A 27,891-nucleotide genomic window follows, 5' to 3' on the forward strand; every position below is an offset into this window, starting at 1 on the left:
GTGCGCCGCCGGGACCTCACTGCGCAGGCCCAGCGCTGACGTCACGGAGACGCGACCGGGCCGGCGCCGGGGGAAGGAGGTAGGGGCGGCCGCGGGGCGGGCGGCGCCGGGGGTGGGGGCGCCGGGCCCCTCGGCTGCGCGCGGAGCCCCCGGCCAGGGCAGCGGGCTCGGGGCCGGGCGAGCCGCGGGGGAAAGGCCCGGCGGGCCTCTCGCAGGAGGCGGCGTCCGAGGGGCGGGGCGCCGGGTCCGAGCCGCCCCGGGACCCCGAGTCCGGCCCCGGCCGCGTCCGAGCCACCGCGGCCCCCGGCCCTGACCCCCGACCCCGGCCTCGACCCCCGGCCCCGGCCTCGGCCTCCCACGGTCGCGCCTGCGCGCTGGGCGCCCCCCGTCCTTCGCGTGACGCCTCCTCCGGGAAGCCCCCCGACCCCGCTCGTCCCCGACCGGATTGCCCGGCGCCCGAGTGGACACGGGGGTCCCGGGGTCGCCGAGGCTCCTCCCCGCCGCCTGCGCCCTGGTGCCCGGCGCGTGTTTGTTGAGTGCGCGTCGGGCGTCCCCATCCCGCCGTGGCCGCGCGGCTTCTGGAACCCGGGTTCGCTTTCCCGAGGTCAGGGAGGTTCCTGGTGGGGCCCCGGCCGGGTTGAGGGGTCAGGCGGCCCCCGGAGGAGCCTGGGATCCGGGAGACCCCGGGGGCGAGTCCGGGAAGGGTTCCCGGAGGCGGTGACGCCGGAGCTGGCTGGGTGAGGCTGAGGCGGGCGTTCGGCACCGCCATCCCGGGGCCCTGCGTCCGGCCGCGCCCACCTCTCCCGTGTTTGCTGCCCACCCGCAGTCCAGCGGGGGCGGGGCTGGACTCGGCCCAGGGACGCTGCTCGTCGCTGCTGGTGCCCCAGGGCCTTTGCACGACCCGGTTCCCGCCCAGAGCTCGCCTCTCAGGGGAGGCAGGAGCTGAGGTTGGGACTTGCAGGGGGGCACGGAGCCGGGGGCCCCCGCCCTCACGGCCGCGCCCCGCAGGCGGCCCAGGGATGCCCAAGAAGTTCCAGGGCGAGAACACCAAGTCGGCGGCGGCCCGGGCGCGCAGGGCGGAGGCCAAGGCGGCGGCGGACGCCAAGAGGCAGCAGGAGCTGGAAGATGCCTACTGGAAGGACGAGGACAAGCACGTGATGCGGAAGGAGCAGCGCAAGGTGGGCGGGGGGCGCCGGCGGGGGCCGGGGAGGGCGCGGGCCGGGGGGCCGGGGGCGGGGGGCGGGGGAGGCCCGGGCCAAGGGCTGGGGGGCGCCGGGGGCCGGGGCGGTGCAGAGCCCCCGGAGGGGTGGACACCGGGGACACCCCGACCATCACTCCGTGGGGGGCTCCCTGCGGTGTGGGTGGGCCCCAGAGCCAGGCCCAGCCCCCGACCCCGCCCGGGCGCCCCTGTTCCCGCCTCCGCCCAGCAGGTGGCGCCCGAGGCGCGTCTTGGCGGCGCTCCTGGCCGGGTGCACCTGCTCCGAGGTCCCGCGCCGGCGCCTAAGCGGAGTCGGTTCTTCCTCTGCAGGGCGCGCCCCGCCTGGTTTCATGGTTTTTTCAGATTTTATTTTCACTTTATCTGAGAGAGGGAGAGAGGTCTTCCATCCACTGGTTCCCTCCCCAAATGGCCACAGCGGCCGGAGCTGGGCCAGGAGCTCCATCCAGCTCTCCCATGCACGTGGGCCGTTCTCCACTGCCTTCCCAGGCCACAGCAGAGAGCAGGATGGGAAGTGGAGCCGCCGGGATTCGAACCCGCGCCCCTATGGGATGCTCTCCCTGGGGAATCCGTGCCTTCCCACGCTGCACCTGGGTGCCGCGCGCTGGCGGGGCCGGGACACGGCCGACCCCGATCCCAACCTTCCCCGGGCTCGCTGTGTCCCCGCTCAGCACCGCGGTCTGGGAGGCTGCAGCCGGCGTGGCCCCCCCCCCCCCCGCAGTGCCTGGGCCCCGCCCCTGCTGTGGCCGGGGAGAGCCGAGCTCAGGGGCCGCCGCCCCTGCGCGGGAGACCTGGATGGAGCGCGTGGCTCAGTCCTGGCATGTGCGGGCGCGGCGGCGGTGACGCGGTGTCTGTCAGTCTAGACTGGCGGGTTACCCGGCTGGGCCTGGGCGCGGCTCTGGGCTCTCCTGCTCCTGTCCCCGCGAGCTCGCCACCGCCGCACCCCCCACGCGGGGCGACCCCGGCGACCCCACCCCGCTCCAGGGGCCCGCACCGGAGGAAGGGGGCTCCCGGGCCGGGTCCCGCCCCCGCCCCCGCCCCCGCCCTTCCTCCATCCCCACCGCCGCGCGCCCTGCAGGCGCCAGGCATGGCGGGTCCAGGCCAGGAACCACCCCGAGGCTGGGCTAGGGGGCTTCTGGGCACGGGAGGAGCCCGTGCAGGGGGATGGCGGCCCGGGGCAGGCACGCTGGGGGCTAACCCTGTCGGGGCCGACGCTGACCGGCGCTGACCCCGCCCCGCAGGAGGACCGGGAGCGGCGGCGCCTGGAGCAGCAGCAGCGGCGCAAGGAGGCGCAGCGGCTGCTGGAGGAGGAGGACTCCCGGCTCCCGGGCGGCCGGGCCCCGCGCGCCGCGCCCGCCAAGCCCACGCGCGCGCAGATCGAGGACGCGCTGCGCCGCGAGGCCGCGGAGCCAGGTGGGCGGGGCGGGGCCGGGGGCGGGCCGCAAGGAGGACAGGGGCGGGGCTTCCCCGGAGCCCCGCCCCGACGCCCCTGCCTGTGCCCCGCCCCCGACAGCCGAGAAAGCGCGGAGCCACCTGGAGCTGCCGCTGGAGGAGAACGCGAACCGGCGCGTGCCCGAGGAGGGCAGCGTGGACGCGCGCACCGTGGAGGACGCCATCGCGGCGCTCAGGTGGGGGGGCGGGGCCTGCGTTGCCGGGCTGTGAAGTGGGTGGGGCGGGGCCTAGGCCGCCGGTGGTGATAGGCCAGGGCTGGTGGGGCGGGGCCGGGGCCAGGGCTGTGGTTGGTGGAGGGGCCTGAGTCAGGGGCGTGGTGGGGCGGGGCCAGGGGCGGGGCTGAGCCCTAGCCTCCCGCCTTGCCCCGCAGCGTGCTGGACGAGGCGGACCGGCACCCCGAGCGCCGCATGCGCGCCGCCTACACGGCCTTCGAGGAGGCGCAGCTGCCGCGGCTGAAGCAGGAGCGGCCGAACCTGCGGCTGTCGCAGCTCCGGCAGCTGCTCAAGAAGGAGTGGCTGCGCGCGCCCGAGAACCCGCTGAACCGGCGCGCGGCGGCCTACAACGCCCCCAAGTGAGGGGCACAGTCCCTCCCCCGGGGCCCCCGGACCCGCCTGCCCCCGGCGCCTGCGTGCGCAGACCCGATAAAGCCCTCGGCCAGGCCAGGTGGCCTGGGTGACCTGTCCCTGCGTGGGCCCCGGGCGCAGGGAGGGGCCGGACACCTGCGAGGGGGCGTGGCGCCATCACAGCCCTCACCCTGGGACCCTCCCGCCCCCAACGCCTGCGCGCGTAGACCCCAATAAAGCAGTGAGCCAGGCCCAGAGGCCCGCGTGACCTGTCCCTGCGTGGGCGGGGCCCTACCAGCGTCTGTTCATCCAGGGAGACCACGCAGCTGTCCCCTGTACCCCCAGGAGGAGTTTCACGCCGGCCTGGGGGAGGGCTGGAGCGTGGGGGTGGGGAGGGCGCGGCCCTGCGGGGACCCGAGGGACCGTGACTGGGAAACCGAGGCACGAGGCGTGGAGCTGACGGACCCGCCAGGACCCCTGCTGGGCCCCACCCGCACCCACAGCCCTGGCCTGGGGCAGCCCCCGCCTCTCCCAGGCGGTGCAGGTCCCCAGTCCCAGGCGTCTCTACTTGGCGAGAGCAGGCGGAGATAGCAGGCGCCCCTGCAGAGGCCTGGCTGGGACCCCTCCCCGTTCGTGGGGCGGGGGCGCCGGACAAGGGGCGTAAAAACCCCAGCACGTGGCGGAGCCGGATTGGTGTGGACCCTGCCTGAGCCTAAGCCAGGTAGAGGGTCCCTAGAGGGTCCCGGACGCCGCCGACCCCGCCCCCAGAGGTTGGCGCTGCGGGTCCACGCCAAGAGCTCTGCAGGGGGCGCTCGCGCTGCGTGCCCGGCCCGCGGTGCCGGGACCCAGAGCTGGAGCAGGTGCAGGTCGGGGTTCGAGTCCCGCCTCTGCCTGCTCAGACTTGAGGGGACCGGCCTCGGGGGCCTCCGCTTCCTGCTCCGTAAAATGGGACTGAGAGCGAGGCCTGGCGCTGCGGTGTCCCGGGAGCCTGGCGGGCGGTCGCGGACGGGGTCTGGCTCAGACCTCGTCGACCAGCCCCGGAGAAGGGGCTGCAAGGACCACGGCGACCACCCCCGCGGGGAGGGGCTGCCTGGACCCCCGCACGCGGGAGCCCCGGCCGGGAGCAGCGTCTCCGCGCAGCGCTGATCTGGGCCACCAGACAAAAGCGGCGGCGCCGGGTCTGCGGGAAACTCCCGCGTGCTCCCGCCCAGCGGGAATCCCCGCACGCGCATGCGCGCTGGCGGCAGGGAATCCCCGGCTCCGCCGCGGGAAGGGAGTTCCGCGCGCTCCCAGCGCTCCCCGCGCGCGTTACCAGGACGACCGGGCGGGGCCGCCGGGCGCGCACTGCGGCTGCGTTGTCGCACAGGGGCGGGGCCTGGCCCCGGGGCTTTCCCGTCGCGGCCGCCGAGGCAGGGAAGCCACAAGCAGGGCGCATGCGCCGAGCGCGCCCCGGGGGGCCGGGGAATCCTCGGCGCTGCAGCGGCACTGGGGGCGGGGCGGGGAAACCGGCTTAAACCGGCGCGGGGTCTCCCCGAGGTTCCCGCCCCCGCCCCCGCCGTCTCCTTGGCAACCGGGCGCGCGGGCCGCAGTGCGGGGGCGGCGGGGAAGCCGGGCGGCGGCGCGCGTGCCGGGGGGGGGGGGGGGGAGCTTCCCGCGTGCGGGGGGCGGGGGCGCCTCGGAGCCTCCGCGTCTCCTGCAGCCGGCGGCTCGGCCTATGGAGTGGGGGTCGCCGGCGCAGCCTCCCAGTTTGGGGAGGACGTTTTAGTAAGACATCACCAGCGGGGGGCGGGGGCGTCCAAGGCATGAAGTCCGCTTCCCGCTGGTGCCTGGCCCGCCCTGGGGCCCATGCTGTCCCCCCACCCCGCCCCCCGGCCCGTGCTGTCACCTCGTCCCCGGCCCCCCGAGCGCCCTCTCACCCGGGGCGTCCCCGCCCTTCTCCCTGAAACCCCAAAGGCGCCTCTGGGGACCTGCGGGAGCCGCACCCCGCGCGCACCTCCGGGCCCTACGGAAGCCGCACCCCGCAGGGCTGTCCGGGGTCCTGAGCGCCCTGCGCATAGTAGGTGCTCAGCACATCACGGAGCCGGCTCTCGCCACGCGGGTCCCTGGGGTGCGGGCGGAGGTGGGGGCCCCTTTGTCTCTTGTCCCTCTTTATCCTCATGGTTGGAACAAGCGGGAGATGATAAAACGTTAACGCAAAGCTCATGAAAACCACGGGGAAATGAGCCCCCAAGGGCACCCACCCGAGGCCTCGCCGCCGCCGTCCGCGGCTGGACACCCCGTGCACCTGCCGCCAGCAGGGGACCCCGCCCCGAGATGACCCGGGCGCTCTCCTGGCGGCTGCCTGTGGCTGACCCGGGTCAGCCCTGCAGCTCCTCCCGGGGCCTGTGGGGCGAGGAGCCCCTGGGAGTGGGCGGTGGGGGTGCCGGGTCCCCTGGCCCCTCATTCGAGGGGGGGCAGGAGGTGCTGGAGCTGAGCCGGGCAAGGCCGCAGGAGGTGACCTTGGACACTGCTCCTGGGGACGCCAGGCCCTGGGGTGGGGGAGCCAGGGTGGGAACAGCAGAGGCGGCGGCTCAGAGGCTGGAAGAGGCTGGGTGTACCAGGGAGGCCGTGCCAGGTCGGGGGTCGTGGCTGGGTGTGCCAGGGAGGCCGTTCCAGGTCGGGGGTCGTGGCTGGGTGTGCCAGGGAGGCCGCTGGGGGCTCAGAGGCTGGGAGGGGCTGTGTGTGTCCAGGAGGGCAGCGCCGAGTCCGGGCTGGGTGAGCACAGAGAGCCCACGCGCGGGGTCCAGGTCGGGGCTGGGAGGGGCTGGGTGTGCCAAGGGGCCTGCACGGTGTAGAGGGTCGGGGATGGGTGTTCCCAGGGACACCCTGCGGCCTGTTGGGGGCTCAGAGGACGGGAGGGGCAGGGGTCGGGGCTGGGTGAGCCCAGGGAGTCCGCGTGGGGTCCGGGTCGGGGGCCGAAGGGCAGGGGCAGGTGCGGGGTGGGCGGGGCTGCGAGACGGGCCCGGCGCTGTCCCTGGGGTGAGGAGGGCCATCCGTGGGTGCAGAGGCGGCTCAGGCCAGGAGGCGCTGCGGCACTGGGGGACGCGGGGTCAGGGGCTCTGCAGGACCAGCCAAGGGGCAGGGGGAGCCCCGGGTCCGGCCGCTACGGGCCTCCACGAAGCAGACGCGGGAGCCTCAGCTCTGGCCCACAACCCAGCCCCCGGCCCCTTTGTTCGCCCCCGGTTTTCACACACGGTCACGGTCGACTGGCCGCCCGCTCTGAGCGTCTCTCTCTCTCTCTCTCTCTCTCTCTCTCACACACACACATACACAATGGGCGGGGGGTGCGCTCGCTCCTGGCCTCCCCCCGCCCCTGCACCCCGCCCGCCGCCTCCCCCAGCCCCGCCCGCGCCGCGGAATCCCGGCCCCCGCCGGGGAGCGCCTTTGCCGAGCGGCGCGCGAGGCCCGGGGCTGGGGGACTGGGGAGGGGGAGCGCTATTTTTAGAATCTCTGGAGGGAGGAGGGGGTAGGCAGAAAACCCACGATGACGGCTGCGGGCGGCCCCGCTTCCAGGAGGGAATCCCCCGGCCCCGGACTGCCGCAGAAGGTGGGTGGGGGCGCCGCGCTCCTGGGGGAGGGGCGGCCGGAGCAGGAGCCCGTGGCGGGGCTGAGACCCCCGGAGGAGGAAGGGGCGCGGTCCATTCGCCAGAGAGAAACTGAGGCTCGGCCGGGGGGCTTGCGCGCGGCCAAGGTCACCGCCATGCGCGGGACTGGGATGGTTCCCCTGCGCACCCCCCAGGGCCCGCACCCGGGAGCCCGCTCGGTTCCCATCTGGCCGTGACCTTCGCCGCTCGGCGGTCCGCCCCGCGGGGTGGGGGGGTCCCCGCCGCCCCACGGCGGAAGCAAAGTTTCCTGGGGTCTTCGCGCCGGCCTCGCCGGGAGTTGGCGGCCAAGGCGGCCACCCGAGCCTGCGGGGACCCCCCCCCCAGACCTCCCAGCCCCCAAGGCCAGCGTGAGGTGAGGTGAGGGAGGCGTCATTGTTCGGCTCGGGGCGGGTTCTTCCCTGGGGACACGGGAGGGGGGCGGGGGCATCCGGACCGAGCAGGGCAGTGGTGAGCTGTGTCCCTGGGGCGCTGGGCCCCGGCCAGGGGTGCCCCCTTGCCTGGGCCTCAGTTTGCCCTGCTGTGAAGTGACCGCCCGCGGTCTTCGAGCGATCGCCAGGCTGGGGGGAGTTGGCTCGGGAGAGACCCGGCCGGGGGTTCCCTGCCCCTGGCGGCTCCGGGCGCTGCGTGCGGGGAAGGGGGCTCGCGCCAGGGCCGCCCCCTCCATCCCCCGCTCCCTCGATGGCGCGAGCACCCCCTGCGCCGGGTCGGCGCCCCCTCCCCGGGCGGCGGGGCGGGGCCCGGGGCGGCGGGGCGGGGGTCAGCTCTGCGGCGGCGCGCGCACACCCTCCCGCCTCGCACGCCCTTGCCCGGCGGTGCACTGGGCTCGGTGCGCGCGGGCCAGGCGCGGGGGGCCTCCCGCGGCTACGGAGGCCGGTGAGTGTGGGCGGGGGGCCCTTCCGCTCGGCTGGCCGGGGCCGTCCGAAGGGGAGCTGGGGGCAGCGGGAGCGTCCCCCGGGGCTTTGTGTGTGCGCGCGTGTGTGTGCGTGAGTGCGCGTGAGCGTGTGTTTTATCTCCAACGCAGAGCCCTGGGGTCTCTGCTCCAGACCCCACCCCCCGCCCTGTACCCCGCAAAGGAGGGCGGGGCTCCTGGGTCTGAGGCCGCGTGGACCCCGCCCCCAGGGGAGGACCCGGCCCGACCCCCCCAGGCCGGCGCCTTCCTCCGCTGCCCCCGCCCCAGCACGGGAGCCCCGCACCCGCCTCCTCCCGCTTGCTGGAGCCCCAGCCCCGCGCTGGCCTTGGAGGCCCAGAGACGGTGACCACACGCCCAAGGTCACCCAGCCAGGCGGGCACCCCAAAGCCCGAGGCCCCTGCTGCACGGGCTGCTCTGGGGGGGTCTCTGCTCCCTGCGCTTAACCCCGAGGTGGGGGGAGCAGGGCTCTGGCCGGGGTGGGGGGTCCGCCTGGAACTGGGAGGGTGGGAAAGCCCTACTCGGCCCAAGTTGCGCCGTCAGCCCTGGCCAGACCCTCGCCCTCCCGCAGGCGCCTCCCTCCTCCCCTCCCGCCACCGCGAGCCCCCCCCCCCACGAGGCCCGCAGGGGCTTCTCCGAGTAGCAGCCCTTGCCCCGCCCGGTTCCAGGCACCTGGCGCTACCTCTTCCGCCCCGATCTCGGGCCGCCTCCTCCAGGCAGGACTTGCGGGTTTTGTCTTCCTGGGGGAACCCAAGCCAGCCCCCTGCCCCGCCGCCGCGGAGAGGGCGGTGGAGGGGCCCCCGGGGAGGGGAGGGGTCCTGGGGCGCGGGAGGGGCGGCGGGTCTGGGGGCTGCTCCGGGGGCCCCGGGCCTGCGTCCCGCCTCCCGCCCACCCTGTCCCTTTCCGCCCAGGTCGCCAGGACGAGGGCCCCGCAGCTGCGGCCCCTGGCAGCCCGGCGGTGACCCACGGGCCCTGAAGCGGGCGCGCCCCACGGCAGCGGCTGGGCCAGGAGACCCCTGCACCTCGGGGTGAGTCGTTCCCGGGCTCCCGGGCCCCCATCAGCTCCGGGTGCCGGGGCAGTGGCAGCAGTCGGGAAGTCGGCGAAGGTGCTGCGGGCCCAGGCGTCTCTGCCCGCGACACCACTCGGAGGCCGTGGGAGCCCCCACCCACGGCACACAGGCCGAGTGGGGCAGGGCCCTGAGCCCCCCCCCCACCCTCCAAGTCCGGGCTCCTGGGGGGGAGGAGGCTGCACTGAGAGAAATTCACTGGCATCTTTCCCCTGTGAACCCTGATGTCCGTGGTCAGCAGTGAGCGCTGGGGGCACAGCATAGCCGGCCGTAGGGAGAGCGTGTGCAAAGGCCATGGGGCAGGAGCAAGCTCGGTGCGAGGAGCTGTGGCTGGAGCAGGCTGAGCGAGACTGGGGGAGCGATGGGGGGAGAAGCCAGGACCGCACGGCCCAGGCGGCAGGGGGTGGGGGCGGGCGTGGGCAGGGAGAGGCCCTCCGTGGCCACCGGGGAGGGCTGCGGTGAAAGAGGGAGAGGCTGGAGTGGAGGCTGCGATGGTGCCTGGACGGGCCAGGGTGGGTGCGGAGGGAGTGGGCAGGGCCGCGCCAGGAGCCAGGCCCAGGGAGGCTGGGAGCGGCTGCGCACAGGCACGTATTGAGCACCTGCTGTATGCCTGGCGCCATCGCTGGGCCCGGGTCACGGTCCCCGCTGCCTGGGTGCAGGGGGGCCGGGTCGCGCGTCTTCGGGGTCCTCCCGGCCTCACTGTGCCTACCCCCCACCCTGGTGCCTGCCTGCTCCATCCGGGTCTCCCGCGTGGGCAGCGGGGGCCCTGGCCACTACAGCCCAGGGTGCGCATGCGCGGGGCACTGGGGTCCTGAGCAGCGGGGGCAGGGGGTCTGCGCCCAGGGCCCGCCCGGCCCCTTGCTCCTTTACCCGCGTGGCAAAGGCTGCAAATGGAGTCGGACCTCGGGTCCTGGGGCGACCGGAAGTCGGCACAGCCGCCGCAGGGGGAGGGGGTCGCATCAGGGGTCCCTCTAGTGGGCACGGACCGAGGGGCCTGGGAGCTCTGTGTGTTTTCTGGGCGGCCGCCGAGGCCCCGCCCCGCCGCCCCCACAGTTCACAGCTGCTGCCTCTGGCCTACAACCTTGGGGGGCTTTGTCCCCACTTCGTATACATGAGGCGCTCCATAAATGCTGCGAGAACGACTCCCAGGCCCCTGCCCTTCCCAGGAGCCCGGGGTATGGGGGCTTGCTCCCTGCTGGCGGACCCCGACCCCCTGGCCTCCCGCGGCTCCCGCCAACACGGCCTCCTGAATCCTACCCCAGGGCCTTGCGTGTGCACACAGCCCTCCCCCCCACCTTCCCGGCAGCCTCTGCGTGTCCAGCGCGGAGCTCACTGAAGGGGCCAGGTGGGCGGTGAGCCAGGCAGGGGTGAGCGCAGCCCTCGGGGCCCTGGGGCCTGGGAGGCCCCGCTACCCCAACACGGATCCCCGGGGGTCCAGCCAGGAACCGCAGGTGCCCCAGGCCTGGGCGGGGAGAGGGTGAGGGGGCGGGGCCTGGATGGGCAGCTGCGCTGTGCAGGGGGTGGGGCTTGCGTTGGCCCGCCCCCGCCGTGCCCCTGCGGTCCCAGGGGTCGCCTCCTGCCCCGAGCAGGCCCCCTGTGTCTAGGCGTCCGTTCCCAGGCCGCCCTCGGGGTGGCCCTGCCTGGCGGGCACAGGTGAACGAGGGTCGCGTTCCCCAGGGGCAGGAAGTTGGGGTCCCGTCGGCTGCCCTGCGCGGCCTCTTCAGCCCCTGCCCCGGCAGCAGGGCCTCGCTCATTCATTCATTCATTCATTCCAGCTGACCGCCCGGAAACACCAGGCCAGCTGCGCCGAGAGAGGGGCTTGGGAGGGGGCGGTGTGGCCCAGGAGCAGGGCTAACCGGACCCCAGGGCCTGCCGTCCGCTAAGCGGCTCTGCTCCTGGACCCCCACGGAGCCCTGGCTGCCCGCGGGCGGGGTTCCGGGGGCGACGCCCCGGCCTGGGCTGCCGACCAGGGGTCCCCAAGCAGGGGACAGGGACGCACACAGAGGGGGACGGGAGGGGGGGTCTGCCTCCAGGTCCCCCAGCTCCCCCCACCATTGTCCGGGAACGAGTGAGCTGTCCCAGGCCCTCCTGGGTGCGGGCGGAGGGGGCCCTGTCTCGGGGACCCCCGGCCCCCAGGGCTCCTGCTGGCCGCCAGCCGGGGCGCAGGTGTCAGGAGTCCCATGGGAGCAGGCCTGTCCCCAGCAGAACCCCCCAGTGCCCCCACACGCGGCTCCAGGCCCCGCCCCCAGGCCGACGTCCCGCGCCCCCACACGGGGCAGACAGCACGTGACGGCTTCTGGGTCACCGGGTCACTTGGCTAAGACGTCCCCTGCGCCCCCAAAGGTTTACAGGCGGCTGGAGGCTGAGGACCCCATTTTTGGGAGGGGGTGGCTACCAGGGCCGAGGGTGTTAGGCCAAGGGCCCCTCCTCCTCGCGGGGGTGAGAGGCCGACTTGGAGGATCCGCGGCGAGCGGGCGGGGGAGCACGGGGCGCCCGGGAACCCGGGATCTTTAAATAGGGGCGGGGCTTGCGGGGTCGCCGGGGGCGGGGCCACCAGGGCCCGGCCAATCGGCGGCGCCGCTCGCGTCGCGCCGCCCCCTCCTCTCCCAGCTGGGGCGGGCGCTCGCCCCCCGGCCGGGCCCGTGCTCTGGGCGGCGGGGAATGCACCCGCTGCCGCCGCCCCCGGCCCCGCCGCCCCGGGGCCCCGCGCCGTCCCGCTGCCGCCCGCCCCGGCCGCGGCCCCGGCCGGCTCCTGCGGGTCCGCGGCCGCGCAGGACCCTCTCGCCGCCAGCCGCGTGCGCCCGCCGCGGTCAGCAGCAGGTACGGGGCGCGGGGAGTCGGAGGGGCCAGGGTCTGCCTCTCTGGGGCGCCCGACGCGGGGGAGGGGGCGCTTCCTGGAGGCGGCCGCGGAGTGGGTCCGGGGCCAGGACGGGGAGAGTCGGTGGGGTTCGGGGACGCGGAGCCGGGAGCGAGCGTGCGCGCAGCGCCCGAGTGAGTAAAGACTTGGGGCGCGATCTCTGGCGGGGTGGAGGCTGTGAGCCCCAAACTCCACAGATGCGGCTGGAGGTGGGGGGGCTTGGGGATGAGAGGTGGGGCTTCCACTCCCCTGACTCCCGGGCCAGCGCTCGGGCGGGTCCCCCACCTGCTGTGCCCCGGATCAGCCCAGGGCACTGCCGCCGTGTCCTGGGTTGAGGGGCGGCGGCGCTGAGCCACGCGTGCCCGGGGCGGGGACGGGGATGGGCCACGGAGCCTGGGCACCTAGCTGTGTCAGGAGGCCTCGGGGATGGTGCTGGCCCCTGCCCTGGAGGCCCTCGGGGCCTGGACGCTCCTGCCCTGTCCGGGGGTCGGGGGTCGGGGCCACTGTCCCAGCTGGATCCGCCTCTGACGACTGCGCCTGGCTCTCAGCCGCGAGGACCCGGTAAAGGTGCAGCCCAGAAAGAGGCGGGGACTTCCGGGACCCGGTAGGGGCACCTGCAGCTCCTTTGTCGCTTCGCCCCCCACCATGGTCTGCACAAGGGCCCCCTGGGGGCGGTGCTGGGGCGGAGAGGCCTGGCCAGGGTGCCCTAGGGCAGCTCGGCGGAGGCGGCCGCTAGGAGTGCCCGTGGGGCAGGTGCACACCACACCGCGTGGCCCGGGTTCAAGTCCCAGCGCCGGCTCCTGTCTCCAGCATCCCGCAGGTGCCAGCCTGGGAGGCGGGGCTGATGGCGCAGGTGGTAGGGCGCCTGCCTGTCACTCAGGTGCAAGTCCTGGGTTAGAGAGCTCCTGGCTGTGGGTATGCAGGGACTGGGTGAGCCCCAGGTCTTCGAGGGGCTCAGGAAAACAGCCTTTGACGGATAGCACAGCTCCGCCGGGGCTCCCCGGAACCCCCAGAGCACCACAGGGATCCCGCTGTCAGGCCCAGCTGGCCGTGGGGGAAGGGAAAGGGTGTCTGGAAAGAGGAGGGGGCCTCTGGGGGACCGCCGCCCCCTCTTGAGTTATTTGAAAGACTTACAGAAAGAGAGAGAGGTCGTCCGCCCGCTGGTTCGCTCCCCCAGAAGCCTGTGGCCGGCTGGGCCGGGAGCTGGGAGCTGCATCCGGGTCTCCGCCGCGCTCGGGTCCCGGGGTGCGCATGCTCGCAGGAGGTCCCCCAGCCGCAGAAGGAATGACCCTTGTGCCCCCTCAGTGGCTGCAGACACACGCAGGGCACCAAGCGGCCCCGTGAAGTGTGGTGGCCAAGGCCACCCCGTCCCCCGACTCTGGGATTCATCCTGTCGGGGTCTGGCGCCTGCAGTGGGGCTCGGGGCGGCCGCCTGTGTGCACCCCCCGTGCCTGCCGGCCTGGCCTCTCCCCAGGGGCAGGGCCGCCCCCTGGCCGCCCCCGCCTCGCGTGCCCGGCCCACCCGTGGGACTTTCACGCACTCCCTGGCCAGGCGCCGGGATCCCTGCTTGGGGACCCTGGGGGGGCGGGGTCTCCCTTGTCTGAGATGAGATTTTGCATTGTGTTAGACGCATGTGTTTGAGGCGGAGTTAGGGAGACAGACAGACCAAACTGTGAACCCATCGGTTCCCAAGCGGCTGTGGCAGCCAGGGCCGCGGGCTCCATCCGGGTCCTCCACGTGCGCGGCGGGGGAGGGGGGGCAGCATGGTGGCCTGCTGGGGTGCGCATGCGCAGGGTGCTGGCCCAGAAGCTGAGCCGCCGGATGGTGGGGGTTGTGGGGTCCTACGTGGCAGGGCTCTGTGCGCCCTCCCCTCCCGGGCTGTCATTCACGGGTCCGCCCAGGCCAGGCCAGGGGTCTCCAGGGCTCAGGCTCCACCCCAAGCCGGCACAGGCGTGCTCAGGCCCTTGGGGACAGAGCCTAGGCCCAGGGGCTTGGGTGGGGTCAGTTGCAGGGGGCTGAGCCCCCAACTCCCCGGCCCACCTGCAGGTGCTTTCCGTCACCGGGGTCCGCCGCCTGCTGGGAGCGTGCTCCGGAGGTGGGCACAGCCCGTGCAAAGACCCTGGAGCAGGGTCTGGGGGTGCAGGGGGGAGCGGGGAGGTGAGCGCCGGCCCCTGGGCCCTCTGGGGCGTGGAAGGGGGAGCCGGGCGGTGGGCGCGGGCCCTGGGCCCTCCTGGCTGCAGCCAGGGGTCGTGGCGGTCTTGATCTTGGGCCGGGGCTCATCCGCCCGCGTCCTGCACGGGCCACAGCCCCGCCCCCCGCGTGTCCCCGCAGGTCAGCACCGCCGCGCCGCCGCCGAGCCATGCCGGCGCCCAGGTCGCCATGAACGGCCACAGCCGCAATGGCAGCGCGGGGCGGCCGCTGGGCAGCGACGCCCCGGACCCCGAGGCCGGCCGGGGGCAGCGGCAGGAGGGCGAGGCCGAGGGCGAGGGCGAGGACGAGGACGACGGCGCGCGCGCGGGGCGGCCGCCGGCCGCGGGCCACCGCCTGGGCCACCGCCGGGCGCTCTTCGAGAAGCGGAAGCGGCTGAGCGACTACGCGCTCATCTTCGGCATGTTTGGCATTGTGGCCATGGTCACCGAGACCGAGCTGTCCTGGGGCGTGTACTCCAAGGTGGGCGGGGCCGGCGGGGGGCGGGGCCTGCAGGGGCCAGGGGTGGTGCTGCTGGCGGGGGCGTGGCCGGCGCCCCGGTAAGCCCTCATAGGCTGGGGTTGGCGGGGGCGCGACCTGATGGGGCGGGGCCTGCAGGGGCTTGGCCAGGGCTCCCAGGGGTGTGGCCCCGAGCACGCCGGGCGGCCCTTACCCCAGAACTGCGGGGGAGCCCCAGAGAAGGCCTGGGGTTCCTGAACCGGCTGTGGTCCCCTCTTGCCACCCAGTGGTGTGAGGACAGAGAGATGGGGAGGGCGGGACCGGGCACTGCACACGGAAGTGCTGAGCCCCAGGGAGGCCAGGCCTTGAACCCCCTGGACTTCCAGGGACAGACCAAGCCCTGTAAATTGTGGAGTGCTGTGCCTGGGTGCGTCGTGGCGCTGACCCACCTCGCCGGCAGCCCAGGCCGGGGCGTCGCTCCCGCAACCCCGCCCGCGGGCAGCCAGGGCTCCGTGGGGGTCCAGGAGCAGAGCCGCTTAGCGGACCGCACGCCCTGGGGTCCGGGTCAGCCCTGCTCCTGGGCCACACCGCCCCCTCCCAAGCCCCTCTCTCGGCGCAGGAGTCGCTGTATTCCTTTGCACTCAAATGCCTCATCAGCCTGTCCACCGTCATCCTGCTGGGCCTGGTGATCCTGTACCACGCGCGTGAGATCCAGGTGAGCGCCCGCCTGCCTCTGCCCCCCAGGCGCGCCGGGCCCCTGGGGATCGTCTGCACAGCGGTGTCTGCTGATGGAGCCTGGAGGGTGGCGCCAGGGTCCTGTGCAAAGGCCCTGGGGCAGCAAAGACTGAGCGTGGCGGGGTCTGGGGCGAGCGGGGAGGGTCAGCGGGGGCTCTTGTTCCTGCTGGGCTGCACCCCAACTTTTGGAAGGTGGCGGCCGCAGAGTTCTGTTTGCCAGGGGCGCGGTGGGGGGGGAGAGGGCACCAAGGCCAGAGTGGGGCCGTGAGTGCCCAGCTCAGGGCCTGGCGAGCTTGGCAGACCCAGCTGCTGACTCCTGACCTCTGACCTGACCTTGAGGACCCCTGCCTGGGCTGGAGCTCCGCGCGGCGCCCCCTGGTGGCCCAGCGTGTCCACCGCTTGGGGTAGATTCCAGGCAAGAGCACTGGAGGCCGGGCCCCAAGGTCAAGGTCACGCTTGGGCCGGCGGGGGGCTGCCCAGCCCTTTCCCTAGCGCCTGCCCCTTGCCCCTACCTGCGTTCCCAGACCTGGCGCGGGGGCGGGGCTGGGGTTGGGCCCGGCTGGGGGCGGGGCTAAGGCTCAGAGCCCGCCCCTTCTCCATTCCTGGTTCCAGGGGCCGGGGGCAAGGCCTGGCCTGGGTGGGGGCAGGTCTGGCAGGGCCGGGGGTGAGGTTTGGCTGGGGCGGGGCCCGGGCCCAGGGGGCGTGTCCGGGACCGGCCCCGCCTCCCCGCAGCTGTTCCTCGTGGACACCGGCGCAGACGACTGGCGGCTCGCCCTGACGCGGCGGCGCGTGCTGCTCATCTCGCTGGAGCTGGCCGTGTGCGCCGTGCACCCGCCGCCCGGCCACTCCCGGCTGCGCTGGGCGGCGCGCCTGGCCCTGTCGCGCGCCGAGGCGGACGTGGACGCGCTGCTGTCTGTGCCCATGTTCCTGCGCCTCTACCTGCTGGGCCGCGTGCTGCTGCTGCACAGCAGGGCCTTCACGGACGCCTCGGGCCGCAGCCTGGGCGCGCTCGGCAAGGTCACGTTCAACGCGCGCTTCGTGCTCAAGACGCTCATGACCCTGTGCCCGGGCACCGTGCTGCTCGTGTGCAGCGTCTCGTCCTGGGTCATCGCCGCCTGGACGGTGCGCGTGTGCGAGAGGTGCGCACAGGGTCGGCCACGCCCCCAGGACCTCGGCCCCGCCCCTGGGACAGGGCCCCGCCCCCAGGATGACAGACCCCCCCAGGACTGCCCTGCTGCCCACTGCTGGCGCCGTTGCCTCACTGGGGGCTCCTGGGCCGCGGGTCCGGGGTGGGAGAGGGGCCTGGCCCTGGAGCCCAGGGTGGACGGACTCGGGTGGGTCCATGCCCTGGGCGACAGCCACCCCAACACCTGATCTACGGGGGCTTCCTCTGCCCACCCGGTCTTCGGCCCTGTGCTGCCCTGGTGGTCCCGACCCAAACTGACCCCAGCGGGGGTCCCGAACGACCGCATGGGGTCTCCAGGGTAGGGGGCGGAGCCCAGGGCTGCCCCTCGAGCCCCCAGCCCCCAGCCAGGGCCTTAGCCCCACCTTGGCTCACAATCGCGTCCCGAGACCTTGGCCTTGCGCCCTGGACGCTTAGGAAGCTCCCGGCGTGACGCACCTGCCTCCCCTGAGGGCACGGGTTCGAGTCCCATGCTGCGCTTCTGATGGTGCCCCCTTCTGGTGCGCTGGGGCGGCGCAGACAGGGCTCCGGAAGCAATGGCCTGGCCTACACCGCCTCGCGCCTGGGCCTGGGCCGGCTGGAGCCCTGCACCAGGAGCTCCATCCGGGTCTCCCCCGCGCGTGCAGGGCCCAGGCACGGGGCTGCCCCTGCCGCCCCCAGGCCACAGCACGGACCTGGCTGGGTACCTGTGCCGGACCCGTCGGCTTCGCCCAGGGCGCCCCTCCAGCAGGCAAAGCCCGGGCTTGGGTTGGGGACCGGTGCTCGGCTTTCAAGTCCTGGGGCGACCCTTGGGTCTCCCCTCCCCCATGCCTGGTCCCCTCCCTTTAGCCTCGCAACCACAACCCCCCCCACTGCTTCTGTCTGGCTGTGGGAGGGGAACAGGGGGTGGGTGCACCTGCCCTAGCCCCGCCCACCCTGGGGCCCTGCCGGAGAGTGTGTGATGTAGGCGCGGGGGGGGGGGGCTGACCCCTCCCCTCCCCTCCCCTCCCTCCTCTGTCCCGCAGGTACCACGACAAGCAGGAGGTGACCAGCAGCTTCCTGGGGGCCATGTGGCTCATCTCCATCACCTTCCTGTCCATTGGCTACGGGGACCTGGTGCCGCACACATACTGCGGGAAGGGCGTGTGCCTGCTCACGGGCATCATGGTATGGCCCCCGGCTCGGCCGAACGCTGCGTGCGGCCCACTCCGCCCCAGCCCCTGCCCCCTCAGGCCATGCCTGTGTACGGCGCTGGCCGGGAGGCGGCTCCAGGGCTGTGGCGGGTGGAATCAGGGCAGGCTGCCCGGAGGCGGCGGCGCTGAGGCGGGCGTTGCCCTGCGCGCAGGGGGCCGGCTGCACGGCGCTCGTGGTGGCCGTGGTGGCCCGGAAGCTGGAGCTGACCAAGGCCGAGAAGCACGTGCACAACTTCATGATGGACACTCAACTCACGAAGCGGGTAGGGCTGGGGCGGGGCGGGGCAGGGCGTGGCGGGAGGGCCGGCGGAGCCGCCTGTCCGGGACCTTCCGGAACCTTCCGGAACCCTCGCGCGCAGGTGAAGAACGCCGCCGCCAACGTGCTCAGGGAGACCTGGCTCATCTACAAGCACAGCCGGCTGGCGCGGAGGCCGGACCCCGCCCGCGTGCGCAGACACCAGCGTAAGTTCCTCCAAGCCATCCATCAGTAAGTCCGCGGCTCCCGGCCGCCTCCCTACGGGGCGGGGCGGGCGGGGTGGGCGGGGTAGGCGCAGGACCGGGTAGGCGGGGCAGGGCAGGTGCAAGACCCAGGGTGGGCGGGGCAGGGCAGGTGCAGGGACCCAGGGTGGGCGGGGCGGGCGCAGGACCCAGGGTGGGCGGGGCTTGGGCAGGTGCAGGGACCCCAGGGTGGGCGGGGCCTGGGCAGGTGCAGGGACCCGGGGTGGGCGGGGTAGGCGCAGGACCCAGGGTGGGCGGGGCTTGGGCGGGTGCAGGGACCCAGGGTGGGCGGGGTGGGCGCAGGACCCAGGGTGGGCAGATGCCGCTGGGAGCTGGGACGCCGGCCTCGGAGCGGAGCCGCTTCCCCTCTTCCCGTTGGCCACCCGGAAGATCACCCAGAGGGGCTCGGGCTGGCGTCCGGGTCTGGGCTCTGCTGCTGGCCGGCCCCAGCGTGACCTGAACCGGGTCCAAGGCTCAGCTGCGCCCTGGGGACCCAGGCGGGGGCTCCCCAGGGTCCCGGGAGGCAGCCCCCGGGGCAAGGCCGGCCAGGCTGGGCGCGCTGGCTCCAGAACCGGCAAGGTCGGGATGGCTCGTTTGAGATTTAGTTATTGATGTATCTGAAAGAGTTGGGGGGTCTTCCGTCCGCTGGTTCACCCCCAGGTGGCCGCGACGGCTGGCGCTGCGTGATCCAAAGCCGGGAGCCGGGCTCCACCCGGGTCTCCCAGGGGCCCTCACTGCGGCCTCCTCGGCTGTATCGGCGGGAAGACCCGGGGTCTGCGCGGGGCGGGAGGCCCGGAGTCTGCGGGGGGGCAGGAAGGCCCGGGGTCTGCGGGGGGCGCAGGCTCCAGCTGTCGTCCTGACCCGCGAGGCGGCCGTCCGGCTCCTCCGTCTCAGCACGCGGGTCCTCCCATGGGGCCCACGGAAGCCGGGCTGGAGATGGGTCGATTTTGGGGCAAAATTACCTGGCGCTGTGGCCAAGCGGCCTTGGCTTTGTACCGGCCCCGGCCCCGGCCCCGGCGAACGAAGTGGGGGGGTGCATTGCACGCAGAGAGATGGCTGCCCCCTCCAGGCCCCGCCTCTATCTTGGCCCCGCCTCTGTCCATGCTCCCTCCATCTGCACTCCGCCCCCTCTGGCCCCAACTCTCCCTCCCCACCCTGCCTCCATCTGGGCCCCGCCCCCTCTGGGTTCCATCACCCTCTATGCCCCGCCTCACTTAGCCCCGCCTCTGTCTAGGCCCCGCCTCCCCTGGGCCCCGCCTCCCCTGGGTCACACCTCCCTTTAGGCCCTGCATTCCCTGGGCCCCGCCTCTGTCTAGGCCCGTCTACCCCTGGGCTCCACCTCCCTTGGGGCTGCCGCCTGCATATGGCCTTGTGACCGCCGGTTCGAGTCCCGGCTGCTCCACTTCCCATCCAGCTCTCTGCTATGGCCTGGGAAAGCAGTGGAGGATGGGCCAGGTTCTTGGGCCCCTGCACCCGCATGGGAGACCCGGATGGAGCTCCTGGCTCTGGATCGGCACAGCCCCGACCATCGCAGCCATCTGGGGGGATGAACCAACGGACAGAAGTGGGGGCAGAGATGTCCCGGGCGCTGGTTCCGGGCCCAGGAACCTGGACTCTGACCCGGGTCCGCGTGGGGGGCGGGGCCCAGGGCGCTGGCAGGGGGCGGGGGCAGGCAGAGCCTGCTGCGATCACTGATTGGCCTGCTTGGGACGTGACGTCACTGTGACCACGCCCCTGTGGCCAGGCGTGGGAGCCAGACCCGGCCCTGCTGGCGGAAACTTCTAGAAGATTCTTTGTGGGGAGCAGAAGTGGGGGTCGGGACCGTGACTCCTGTGTCCCCCTGATTGGGAGGCAGCGCTCGCTCTCCCTCTTGGCCCCTGGAAGTGACTGTGGTGACCCCCGCCCAGCCGGGCCAGGGACAGCGGGGTCGCGGCGGGCGGGGCTCAGGCCTTGGGGGCGGCGGGTGGGGGCGGGGCGCTGAGAGCTCCGGGGCCCCCGAAGCCGCTAAGACACTGCCTGGGCCTGGGTTTGAGTCCCATCTGCGCCGCTTCCGGTGAGACAGTTGCTGGTCACCAGGGGCAGTGGCGGCGGCACAAGGCCCGGGAGACCCGGATGCAGCTGTTGTGGCTTCAGCCTGGCCCAGCCCGGCCGCCCCCGCATCTGGGGAGCAAACCTGCAGCGGGCGTGCGCCCTCCTCTCTGTCTCGCTCCCTCTCTTGGTCTTGCTTCTGGCCCCGGCAGCTCCAGGCCTCCCCCGGTCTGTGTCCAATTCCACCCTCGCTTTCTATAAAAAGACTGTTTGATAGAGAGAGAGAGAGAGAGAGGTCTTCCATCCGCTGGGTCACTCCCCAAGTGGCCCCGACGGCCAGAGCTGTGCCGATCCGGAGCCAGGAGCTCCATCCGGGTCTCCCACACGGGTGCAGGGGCCCAAGGACCTGGCCCATCCTCCACCGCTTTCCCAGGCCATAGCAGGGAGCCGGCCGCCATGCCTCTCAACCCCGAGCTCTCCACGGGCCCGCGCCTGGCTCTGTGCACCTGCTTCCGCAGGCACGGGCCAGTGGCTGATTGGGTCCACGCTGGTCTCCCTGGTGCCGCGTGGGCAGCAGGGGCGGACAGGCGGGCGGCTGAATGGGTCCACGCTGGGCCCCCGGGGGCCCTGGTGGGCAGCAGTGATGGACAGGTGGGCCGCTGTCCACGCACCAAGAGTGCTGAGGCCGGGGCCGCGGACCGAGGCCCGGGGCGTCCCTGAGGGCTCGGCCAGGCGTCCCCCCCTCCCCGCCCGGCCCTGGGGGCTGTGTGCGCCTGCCCCGGTTCAATTTGCTTTGTGATTTTTTTTCCCCCTGCTCCGCCGGGTGCCAGGGCTCAGAAGTAAGTGACCGACCCCGGGGAGGCTGGGGGGTCCCGGGGAGCGGGGGAGCGTCCAACCCCAGGCTGCAGAGGCCCCCTGCGTGCTGGGAGGGGCTTGGCCGACCTGCAGACCCTCCACGCTCCCGTGCATGTCCCGGGGGGTGCATGAAAGCCCCGCCCCCCGACGGCGCCGCCCCCCCCCCGACTCTGCCACCCACCCCCCCGGTCTCCCCAGGCTGCGCAGCGTGAAGATCGAGCAGGGGAAACTAAACGCGCAGGCCACGACGCTGGCCGACCTGGCCAAGGTGAGTGGGCCGGGGCTGCGGGCGGCGGACAGGCGGCCCCCTGCGCCCCCTCGTGGCCGGTCGCTGCCCCAGCTTTTCAATGCCAAGGCTGCTCCGTTTATAGTAACTCCTGTGCAAGTCGGGAGCACCCTTGGCGGGCTAACGGGACGGAATTCCCAGCGTGGCCTCCGCAGTGAGCCGTCTCCCGGAAGCTGCAGCCGCCTGCGCGCGCAGTCTTAGGTCAGGCTTGGGGGCAGCACCCCGGGTTCCAGTCCCGGCGCCAGCTCCCTGCGCGTGCACCTGGGAAAGCAGTGGGAGACGGCCCAAGTCCTGGGGCCCCGCCAGGGTGGGCTGGGCCTGACAGTGCGTGACGGACGGCCCAGGAGGAGGCGCGCAAGCTGTGGGCGGGAGCGCCTCCCCGCCCCGCACTCCGCTCCCCCGAGAGCCGCCGGTCCCTGCGGTCCGCGCCTGGGGCGGTGTTCGGGCGCCACCTGGTGGCCGGAGTGGCGCCGTGCACCCAGGTAGCCGGGCTGCGGGATGCCGCGCAGGTGCGGGACGCGCCCCCGGCCCAGCTGCGGGATGCGGGTCTGTGGTCGGGTCAGCTCTCCAGGGCGCTCTGACCCCTGACCCCTCCGCCGTCGCCGAGAACGCCCGCCCCCCACCACCACCACCGGGGGCCACTCCAGCCCCATCCGCCTGCCTCGGGGCTCAGCAGCGGCCAGCGGGGGCCGCCTGCCCGCCGTTGTCCCCGCTGCCCCCGGCCTCTCTGTCCCGCAGACCCAGGGCGTCATGTTCGACCTGCTGTCCCAGCTGCACGCCCAACACGAGGAGCTGGACGCCCGGCTGCTGGCCCTGGAGCGCCGGCTGGACGCGCTGGGCGCCTCCCTGCGGACGCTGCCCGGCCTCATCGCCCAAGCCATGCGCCCGCCGCCCCGGCCGCGCCCCGGCGCCCGCAGCCCCCCGTGCGCGTGGCCGCCCGTGGCCGCTTCGGACTGCGGGTGACGCCCCCGCCGCGGACACCGGAATCTTGGCCATTGTGTGGCCGCCTCCTCCACGCCGCCCCTAGCCCGTGCAGCGGCGCCTCTTGGGGTTCAAGAAGCCTAAGCTAAGGGGCTCGGGGCCTGGTCGCGCCGCCCGGACTCTACCCCCACCGAGCCCCTGGTGGGCGCGGGACAGCGGGGGGAGTGGGGTCCTCGCGAGTTTGAATAAAGCTGGGACCCCCAGTTCACTGTCCTGGCCGTCAGGCTCGGCGCCTGATGTCATCAGAACTCGGGAGGGGGTGGGGGCGCAGGATCCCCCACCCCGGGGAAGCTGGGGTCGCGGGGAGCGGGGAGCGCCCGGCCTGGGCTCGGGGTGCTGGGGCCGGGCGGGGCAGGTGTGGGTGCGGGCGGAGTCCCGCCTGGGCCTGGGCGCTGTGGATTAGCCGGGGGCGTGGCTTGGGAGATAGGGTGGGGGCGGGGCTGAAGGTTGGAGGACCTGGAAGGGGCGGGGCCACAGGAGCCCTGATCCCGCCCCTGGGCTGGAGGTGGGCTCGGCAGGGGACAGGGCCCGCCCCAGGCGCCCGGCAGCTGCCCCCCCAGCCCCCTGGGGAGGAGGCCCGGCCCAGTCCGATGGCGGAGGCGCGTAGGGAAACGCTGGAGGGCGCCCGGGAGGAGGTGTTGCCCCGCCTACGTGCGATGGGCGGGGCGCTCTGGCTGGAGGCGCGCAGCGTGGGCGTCCACGCCGTCTGCACGACCACGCGACCCTGGGACCGACCGGGGTCCCCCACCCCGCCACGCCGGCCTCCCCCTGACTCAGAAAGTGCGGCGACCCCCGTCTCAGAGCAAGGGGAACCCGGGGGCGTGGCCCCGGTCACCCCGACCGCCCATGGCCCCCCGCCCCGCAGCCTGGGACCCCCCCCATCGCGGCGGAAACCGCAGAGCCAACGGGGGCTGTGCTGGGGCCGGAACAGCTCAGGGGCGCCGTGACCCCCGACACACCCCGGGCGGAGCTGCAGGAGCCGCGGTGTGGGCTGGGCGAGGGCTCCAGGGGCACCCCCCTCCCAGCACACGTGCGCACACCCCAGGGAAGGGCCTCGCTCCCCGCACCGCTCCTCCAGGTCGCCCGCCTGGGTTTGCTCCGACCATCGTTGCGGGTTCAGTGTGGCTTTGTTCATCACCGCTCCCCTATTGGGGGTCCCGGGGCCACGGGCGGGGGACGGGCCCGTGTGTTGCTCAGCCAAGGGCCCAGGTAGGGGCGCGCGGTGGAGTAGCAACGCAGCCGGCGGCCACCAGAGGGCGCCCGCGACCCGCACAGCCCGTGAAGGTTTTCCTGGAGGGGGAAACTGAGGCAGGCTCCTGGGGAAGGGGCAGCCGATGGCAGAGGCGGGGTTGGGGAGGCCCCGTCTGCTTCCTCCTCCCGCCCCTGGCTGTGCCCTGAGTCCCATCTGCAAGGCCCCGGGCCGCTGATAAGCAAGGTGATGTTAGGCCTGGGCCCTGGAGTCCGCGCTGGGGGTGTGGTCCTTCCGTTCCGGGCCTGGGGAGCCACGCCCCTCGGCTGCCATTGGCCGAGTGTCCCAGAGGGGCGTGGCTCCGGCAGCCCCGCCTGCACTATAAAAGTGGCGGGACTCGGGAGCTGTGGGGCCCGGTGGCCAGTGCGCCTGCGTCTGCTTCTGCTGCTCGGGTTCGAGGCCCGGGGTCGCCATGCTGCTGGCCAAGGTGCGGGCGTTCTCGGTGCAGCTGGACGGCGCCGCGCCGGGCGCCGAGCCCGCGTTCCACGGCGGCCAGGCCGTGGCGGGCCGCGTGCTGCTGGAGCTGGCCGGGCCGGCGCGCGTGGGCGCCCTGCGGCTGCGCGCACAGGGCCGCGCGCGAGTGCACTGGACCGAGTCGCGCGGCGCGGGCTCCGGCACCGCATACACGCAGAGCTACAGCGAGCGCGTGGAGGTCTTGAGCCACCGCACCTCGCTGCTGGCGCCAGGTACGGCTGCGGGAGCGCGCCTCCGCCCCGCCCAGCTCGCGGGGACGCGCGCCGCGCCCTCAGGGCCCCCCCGCCCCCCGCCTGGCCGCTGACCCACCCCGCCCCCGCGCTCGCTGCCCCCTGCAGATCCCGGGGAGACCACGACCCTGCCCGCCGGACGCCACGAATTCCCGTTCAGCTTCCGGCTGCCCCTGTAGGTCCCGGCGGGGGCGGGGGTGGGGCCTGGGCGCCCCTCACTCTTGGGAACGCCCTGCCCTGTGCCTGTCTCGCCCTGAAGCCCCGCCCCTCCACCCTCCCAGGACCCTGGTGACTTCGTTCGAGGGGAAACACGGGAGCGTCCGCTACCGCGTGGAGGCCACGCTGCGCCGGCCCTGGGCGCCCGCGCGCCGCGCTAGGAGGGTATTCACCGTCCTGGAGCCGGTGGACATCAACTCGCCGGGCCTGCTGGTGAGAGGCGGGGGGGGGGGGCCGGAACCAGGGGCCTGGTGGTGAGAGGCTGCGGTGGGCTGGGGGCGGGGACAGGAGGGCGGAGGGGGGAGGCTGGGGGCCGGAGGGGCGGGGCCGGGGGTGGAGCTGGGGCTGGTAGTCTGGGCCAGGGGCGGGCGCTGACCGGGGACAGCCCAGGGCTGCACCGATTGGCGGGGTGACTCCGGACAGGTGCACTGACCGCGCTGAGCCCGCGGTTGCCATGGTAACGGCTCCCAGAGCACCTGTTCCCCGGGGGGCGTGGGGAGCGGGCGGTAGGGGCTTCCTGGGGGTTCGCTGGCGTTGCGCCTGTACCCAGGGCGGCTCTCGCATGCGCTCCCTCTCTCTCTGTCTCTCTCTCCCTCTCTCTCTGTCTCTCCCCCTCTCTCTCTCTCGCTCTCCCCACACCGGCCCAGGCGCCTCAAGCCGGAGCCCGGGAGACGCTCGCGCGGTCCTGGTACCGGAACCGGGGCCTCGTCTGCCTCTCGGCCAAGATTGAGCGCAAGGGCTACACGCCAGGTGCGGGGACGGAGCGGGTCTGGCCAGGGGCGGGGCCTGGGTGTAGGGGGCGTAGCCCGGTTGCAGGGGACAGGGCCAGGTGCGCAGGCGGGGTCTGGCAGGGCGGGGGCGGGGCCGGAGTGCAGGGGGCCTGGGTGCAGACAGGGGAGACTGAGGCCCCGCCCCCCCAGGAGAAGTCATCCCGGTCTTCGCGGAGGTGGACAACGGCTCCACGCGCGCCGTGCGGCCCCGCGCGGCCGTGGTGCAGACTCAGACGTTCACGGCGCGCGGCGCCCGGAAGCAGAAGCGCGTGGTGGTGGCCAGCGTGGCGGGCGAGCCCGTGGGCCCTGGGCGCCGGGCGCTGTGGCAAGGCCGGCCGCTGCCCATTCCCCCGGTGGGGCCCTCGATCCTGCGATGCGAGCTACTGCGGGTGGACTATGCCCTGAAGGTAGTCCGCCCCCGCCTCGCCCCAGGGCTCCACCCACTGCCCGCCCCGAGGCCTCAGCTCCACCCACTGCCCCACCCACTGGGCTCCGCCCCTGCCCCGCCCCCAAACCTGGGCTCCACGCACTGCCACCGTCAGACCTAGGTCTCCACCCACTGCTCTGACTGCCCCCGGACCCAGGGCTCCACCCACTGCCCCGCCCCAGGTATAGGCTCTGCCCACAGGCCCGCCCCCACCTGAGGATCCGCCCACCGCCAAAACTCAGACCCGGAGCTTTGTCCACTGCCGCCCCCTGGCTTGGGCCCCAGTGACAACCCTGCCCCCAGGCCTGGGTTCCACCCCTACCCCAGACCGGGGCTCCACCCACTGCCCCGCCCCAGGCCTGAGCTCCGCCCACTGCCCCGCCGGCCCGCTGGGCCTCGCCCTGTAACCATCGACCCCGCAGGTGTGCGTGGACATCCCCGGCTCTCCCAAGCTGCTCCTGGAGCTGCCCCTGGTCATCGGCACGGTCCCCCTGCACCCTCGCTCGTCCGGCGCGGGCAGCCAGGCCGGCTTCCTGCCCGACTGGGGGCCGGGGGCCCTGCCCGAACCGCCCGAAGGTGGGCCCCGGGGGGGGGTGCCGAGGGCAGAGAGGGGCGCCGCTGCCCCCCCAGCGCCTCACGCGCCGCGCCTGCCTCTCCCGGCAGCCCCCCCGGATTACTCTGAGGTCGTCGCCAACCAGCCGGGTCCCCTCCCGCCGCCGCCAGGCCCAGATCCGAGCCTGGAGGGCCGCTTCCTCGCCTACATCCGGGAGTTCCGGTACCGCCCGCCGCCGCTGTACTCGGAGGTGAGCGCGGGAGCCACGCCCCTTGCACCTGCAGATGGGGCGGGACCGCAGCCCGCTGCTGCCCAGACCCTGCCCCTTCCGCTGGGATGGGGGCGGGACCTCACGGGGCTGTGTGTCTTAGGAGGACCCCAACCCGCCTGCGGAGGCCCGGGGGCCGAGCTGCTGAACCACGCTTGGACACGCACGGGCCGCGGGATCCGGGGAGCGGCTGGGCCTGACCACGGAACTTGGGGAGACTGGGTCTGGCAGGCCGGATGCCGGCCTCGGCTGGCTGTCGTGAGACCCGCTGCCCAGGGCCTAGCCTGAGCTGCCGCTGGGTCCCGTCTGTGTGCAGCCGTGGGCAGGGCCGGGGAGGTGTGTGGGAGCCCGCAGCGGGATGGAACCCCAGGTGTCAGTCCAGGAGGAGGTACCCCGGGCTGGGATCCCCAAATGGGACGTAGAGAAGGCTTCCTGGGAGAAAGCGTATGTTAGCTGAGGCTTTGACGTGCGAGTAGGAGTTCAGCAGGCAGCCGGCTGACGAGGAAACGGAGGAGGAAGGCCGAGCTGGGTGATCTTTGGGCCACACCCCCTTTGCTGTGAGAATCCGGGGCTCAGAGGGCACTGCCTCCCCGCAGGCCACACAGGGAGGTCCTTGGGAGAGAGCCGGACATTGGACAGTGCAGGGCCGTGGGAGGCTGGGGCAGCGGCAGCCTGGTGAGGCCCCTGGCTCAGCCGGGGTGGGAGGCAAGCGTGGGGGTCCCCAGGCTCCGACCCCCGAGTCAGCCCCTGCTGGGGAGTTTCGGTTTTGTTTGTTTGTGTTTTAAAGATTCTTTTATTTGGAAAGGTGAATGACAGGTTTCCACCAGCTGGGCCAGGTCCCAGACGCCCAAAGCAAGTGGCGCTGGGCCAGGTCTGGGGCCCCGCCCACCTGTGTCCTTGCTGTTCCTTTAGGCACCAAGTGTGCACCTGCCCCGGGGCCTTTGCACCTGCTGTTCCCATGGCCCCCGTGGCGCTCGCCCTCTCTGCCCTCGCGTCTCAGCTCAAACACCCCCTCTCGACTGCCATGGTCCCACCTCTTCACCATCGCCCTGGTCCAGGATAGGTCCCCGGCCTTGTCCATCTCCGCCTCTGTGGGGGGCCGGCAAGGGGCAGGGCCCCACATGCAGTGGGAATCGGGAGTGCCGGGGTAGGTGCTGTGCATCCGGGACGGGGTCCCGGATCTGGGTTCAGTCCTGGCTCCAGCCCCACTTCCGGCCCCACTCCTTGCTAAGGCCTTGGAAAGCAGTGGGCAATGACCCATGGTGCTGGGCTCTCCCAGGGCCCCGCACGAACTGCAGGCTGCCGCTGCCTGCAAAATCGGCAGCCCCTGTGTGCCCGGGTTCGAGTCCTGGCAGCTCCACTTCTGGTCCAGCTCTCTGTTGTGGGCTGGGAAAGCAGTGGAAAACGGCCCAAGTGCTTGGGCCCCTGCACCTGTGTGGGAGACCTGGATGGAGCTCCTGGCTCCTGGCTTTGGATTGGCACAGTTCCAGCCATCATGGCCATTTTGCTTGTCAACCATTGTTTGGAGGACTTCTCTCTCTCTCTCTCTCTCTCTCTCTCTCTCTCTCTGACTCTGCCATTCAAATAAATTAACTTAAAAAGGAGAGGCAGTGA

At 73.6% G+C, this 27,891-nt stretch overlaps 3 protein-coding genes across 7 annotated transcripts; all 3 read left to right on the forward strand.

Annotated features, from left to right (window-relative positions):
* On the forward strand, positions 1-3,488 carry CCDC124 (coiled-coil domain containing 124). Of its 2 annotated transcripts, none has more exons than XM_070059520.1 (5): positions 1-79; positions 1,009-1,178; positions 2,458-2,629; positions 2,730-2,844; positions 3,039-3,488. In XM_070059520.1, exons 2-5 carry the CDS (start codon positions 1,020-1,022, stop codon positions 3,241-3,243), a joined length of 651 nt encoding a protein of 216 aa, XP_069915621.1. In that variant the 5' UTR covers positions 1-79; positions 1,009-1,019; the 3' UTR covers positions 3,244-3,488. The 2 variants fall into 2 exon arrangements, with proteins under 2 accessions (XP_069915621.1, XP_069915622.1); XM_070059521.1 differs by lacking the exon at positions 1-79 and adding an exon at positions 86-604.
* A 3,088-nt stretch (positions 3,489-6,576) lies between these two features.
* On the forward strand, positions 6,577-22,308 carry KCNN1 (potassium calcium-activated channel subfamily N member 1). Of its 4 annotated transcripts, none has more exons than XM_070059522.1 (10): positions 6,577-6,817; positions 8,694-8,810; positions 14,038-14,376; positions 14,972-15,067; positions 15,820-16,226; positions 17,275-17,416; positions 17,595-17,705; positions 17,802-17,929; positions 21,022-21,091; positions 21,848-22,308. In XM_070059522.1, exons 3-10 carry the CDS (start codon positions 14,086-14,088, stop codon positions 22,070-22,072), a joined length of 1,470 nt encoding a protein of 489 aa, XP_069915623.1. In that variant the 5' UTR covers positions 6,577-6,817; positions 8,694-8,810; positions 14,038-14,085; the 3' UTR covers positions 22,073-22,308. The 4 variants fall into 4 exon arrangements, 3 of the variants coding, with proteins under 3 accessions (XP_069915623.1, XP_069915624.1, XP_069915625.1); XM_070059523.1 differs by lacking the exon at positions 6,577-6,817 and adding an exon at positions 7,640-7,748; XR_011383019.1 differs by lacking the exons at positions 6,577-6,817; positions 8,694-8,810 and adding an exon at positions 11,449-11,669 and having other exon boundaries at positions 17,802-17,904; positions 21,848-21,985.
* Positions 22,309-23,684: 1,376 nt separating this feature from the next.
* On the forward strand, positions 23,685-27,883 carry ARRDC2 (arrestin domain containing 2). Its single transcript, XM_070059525.1, has 8 exons — positions 23,685-24,025; positions 24,152-24,218; positions 24,325-24,472; positions 24,907-25,009; positions 25,180-25,436; positions 25,879-26,032; positions 26,120-26,259; positions 26,381-27,883. Exons 1-8 carry the CDS (start codon positions 23,752-23,754, stop codon positions 26,423-26,425), a joined length of 1,188 nt encoding a protein of 395 aa, XP_069915626.1. The 5' UTR covers positions 23,685-23,751; the 3' UTR covers positions 26,426-27,883.
* Positions 27,884-27,891: the final 8 nt, after the last annotated feature.

The sequence above is a fragment of the Oryctolagus cuniculus genome, chromosome 16, assembly GCF_964237555.1.
Source record: "Oryctolagus cuniculus chromosome 16, mOryCun1.1, whole genome shotgun sequence".
NCBI classification, from domain to species: domain Eukaryota; kingdom Metazoa; phylum Chordata; class Mammalia; order Lagomorpha; family Leporidae; genus Oryctolagus; species Oryctolagus cuniculus.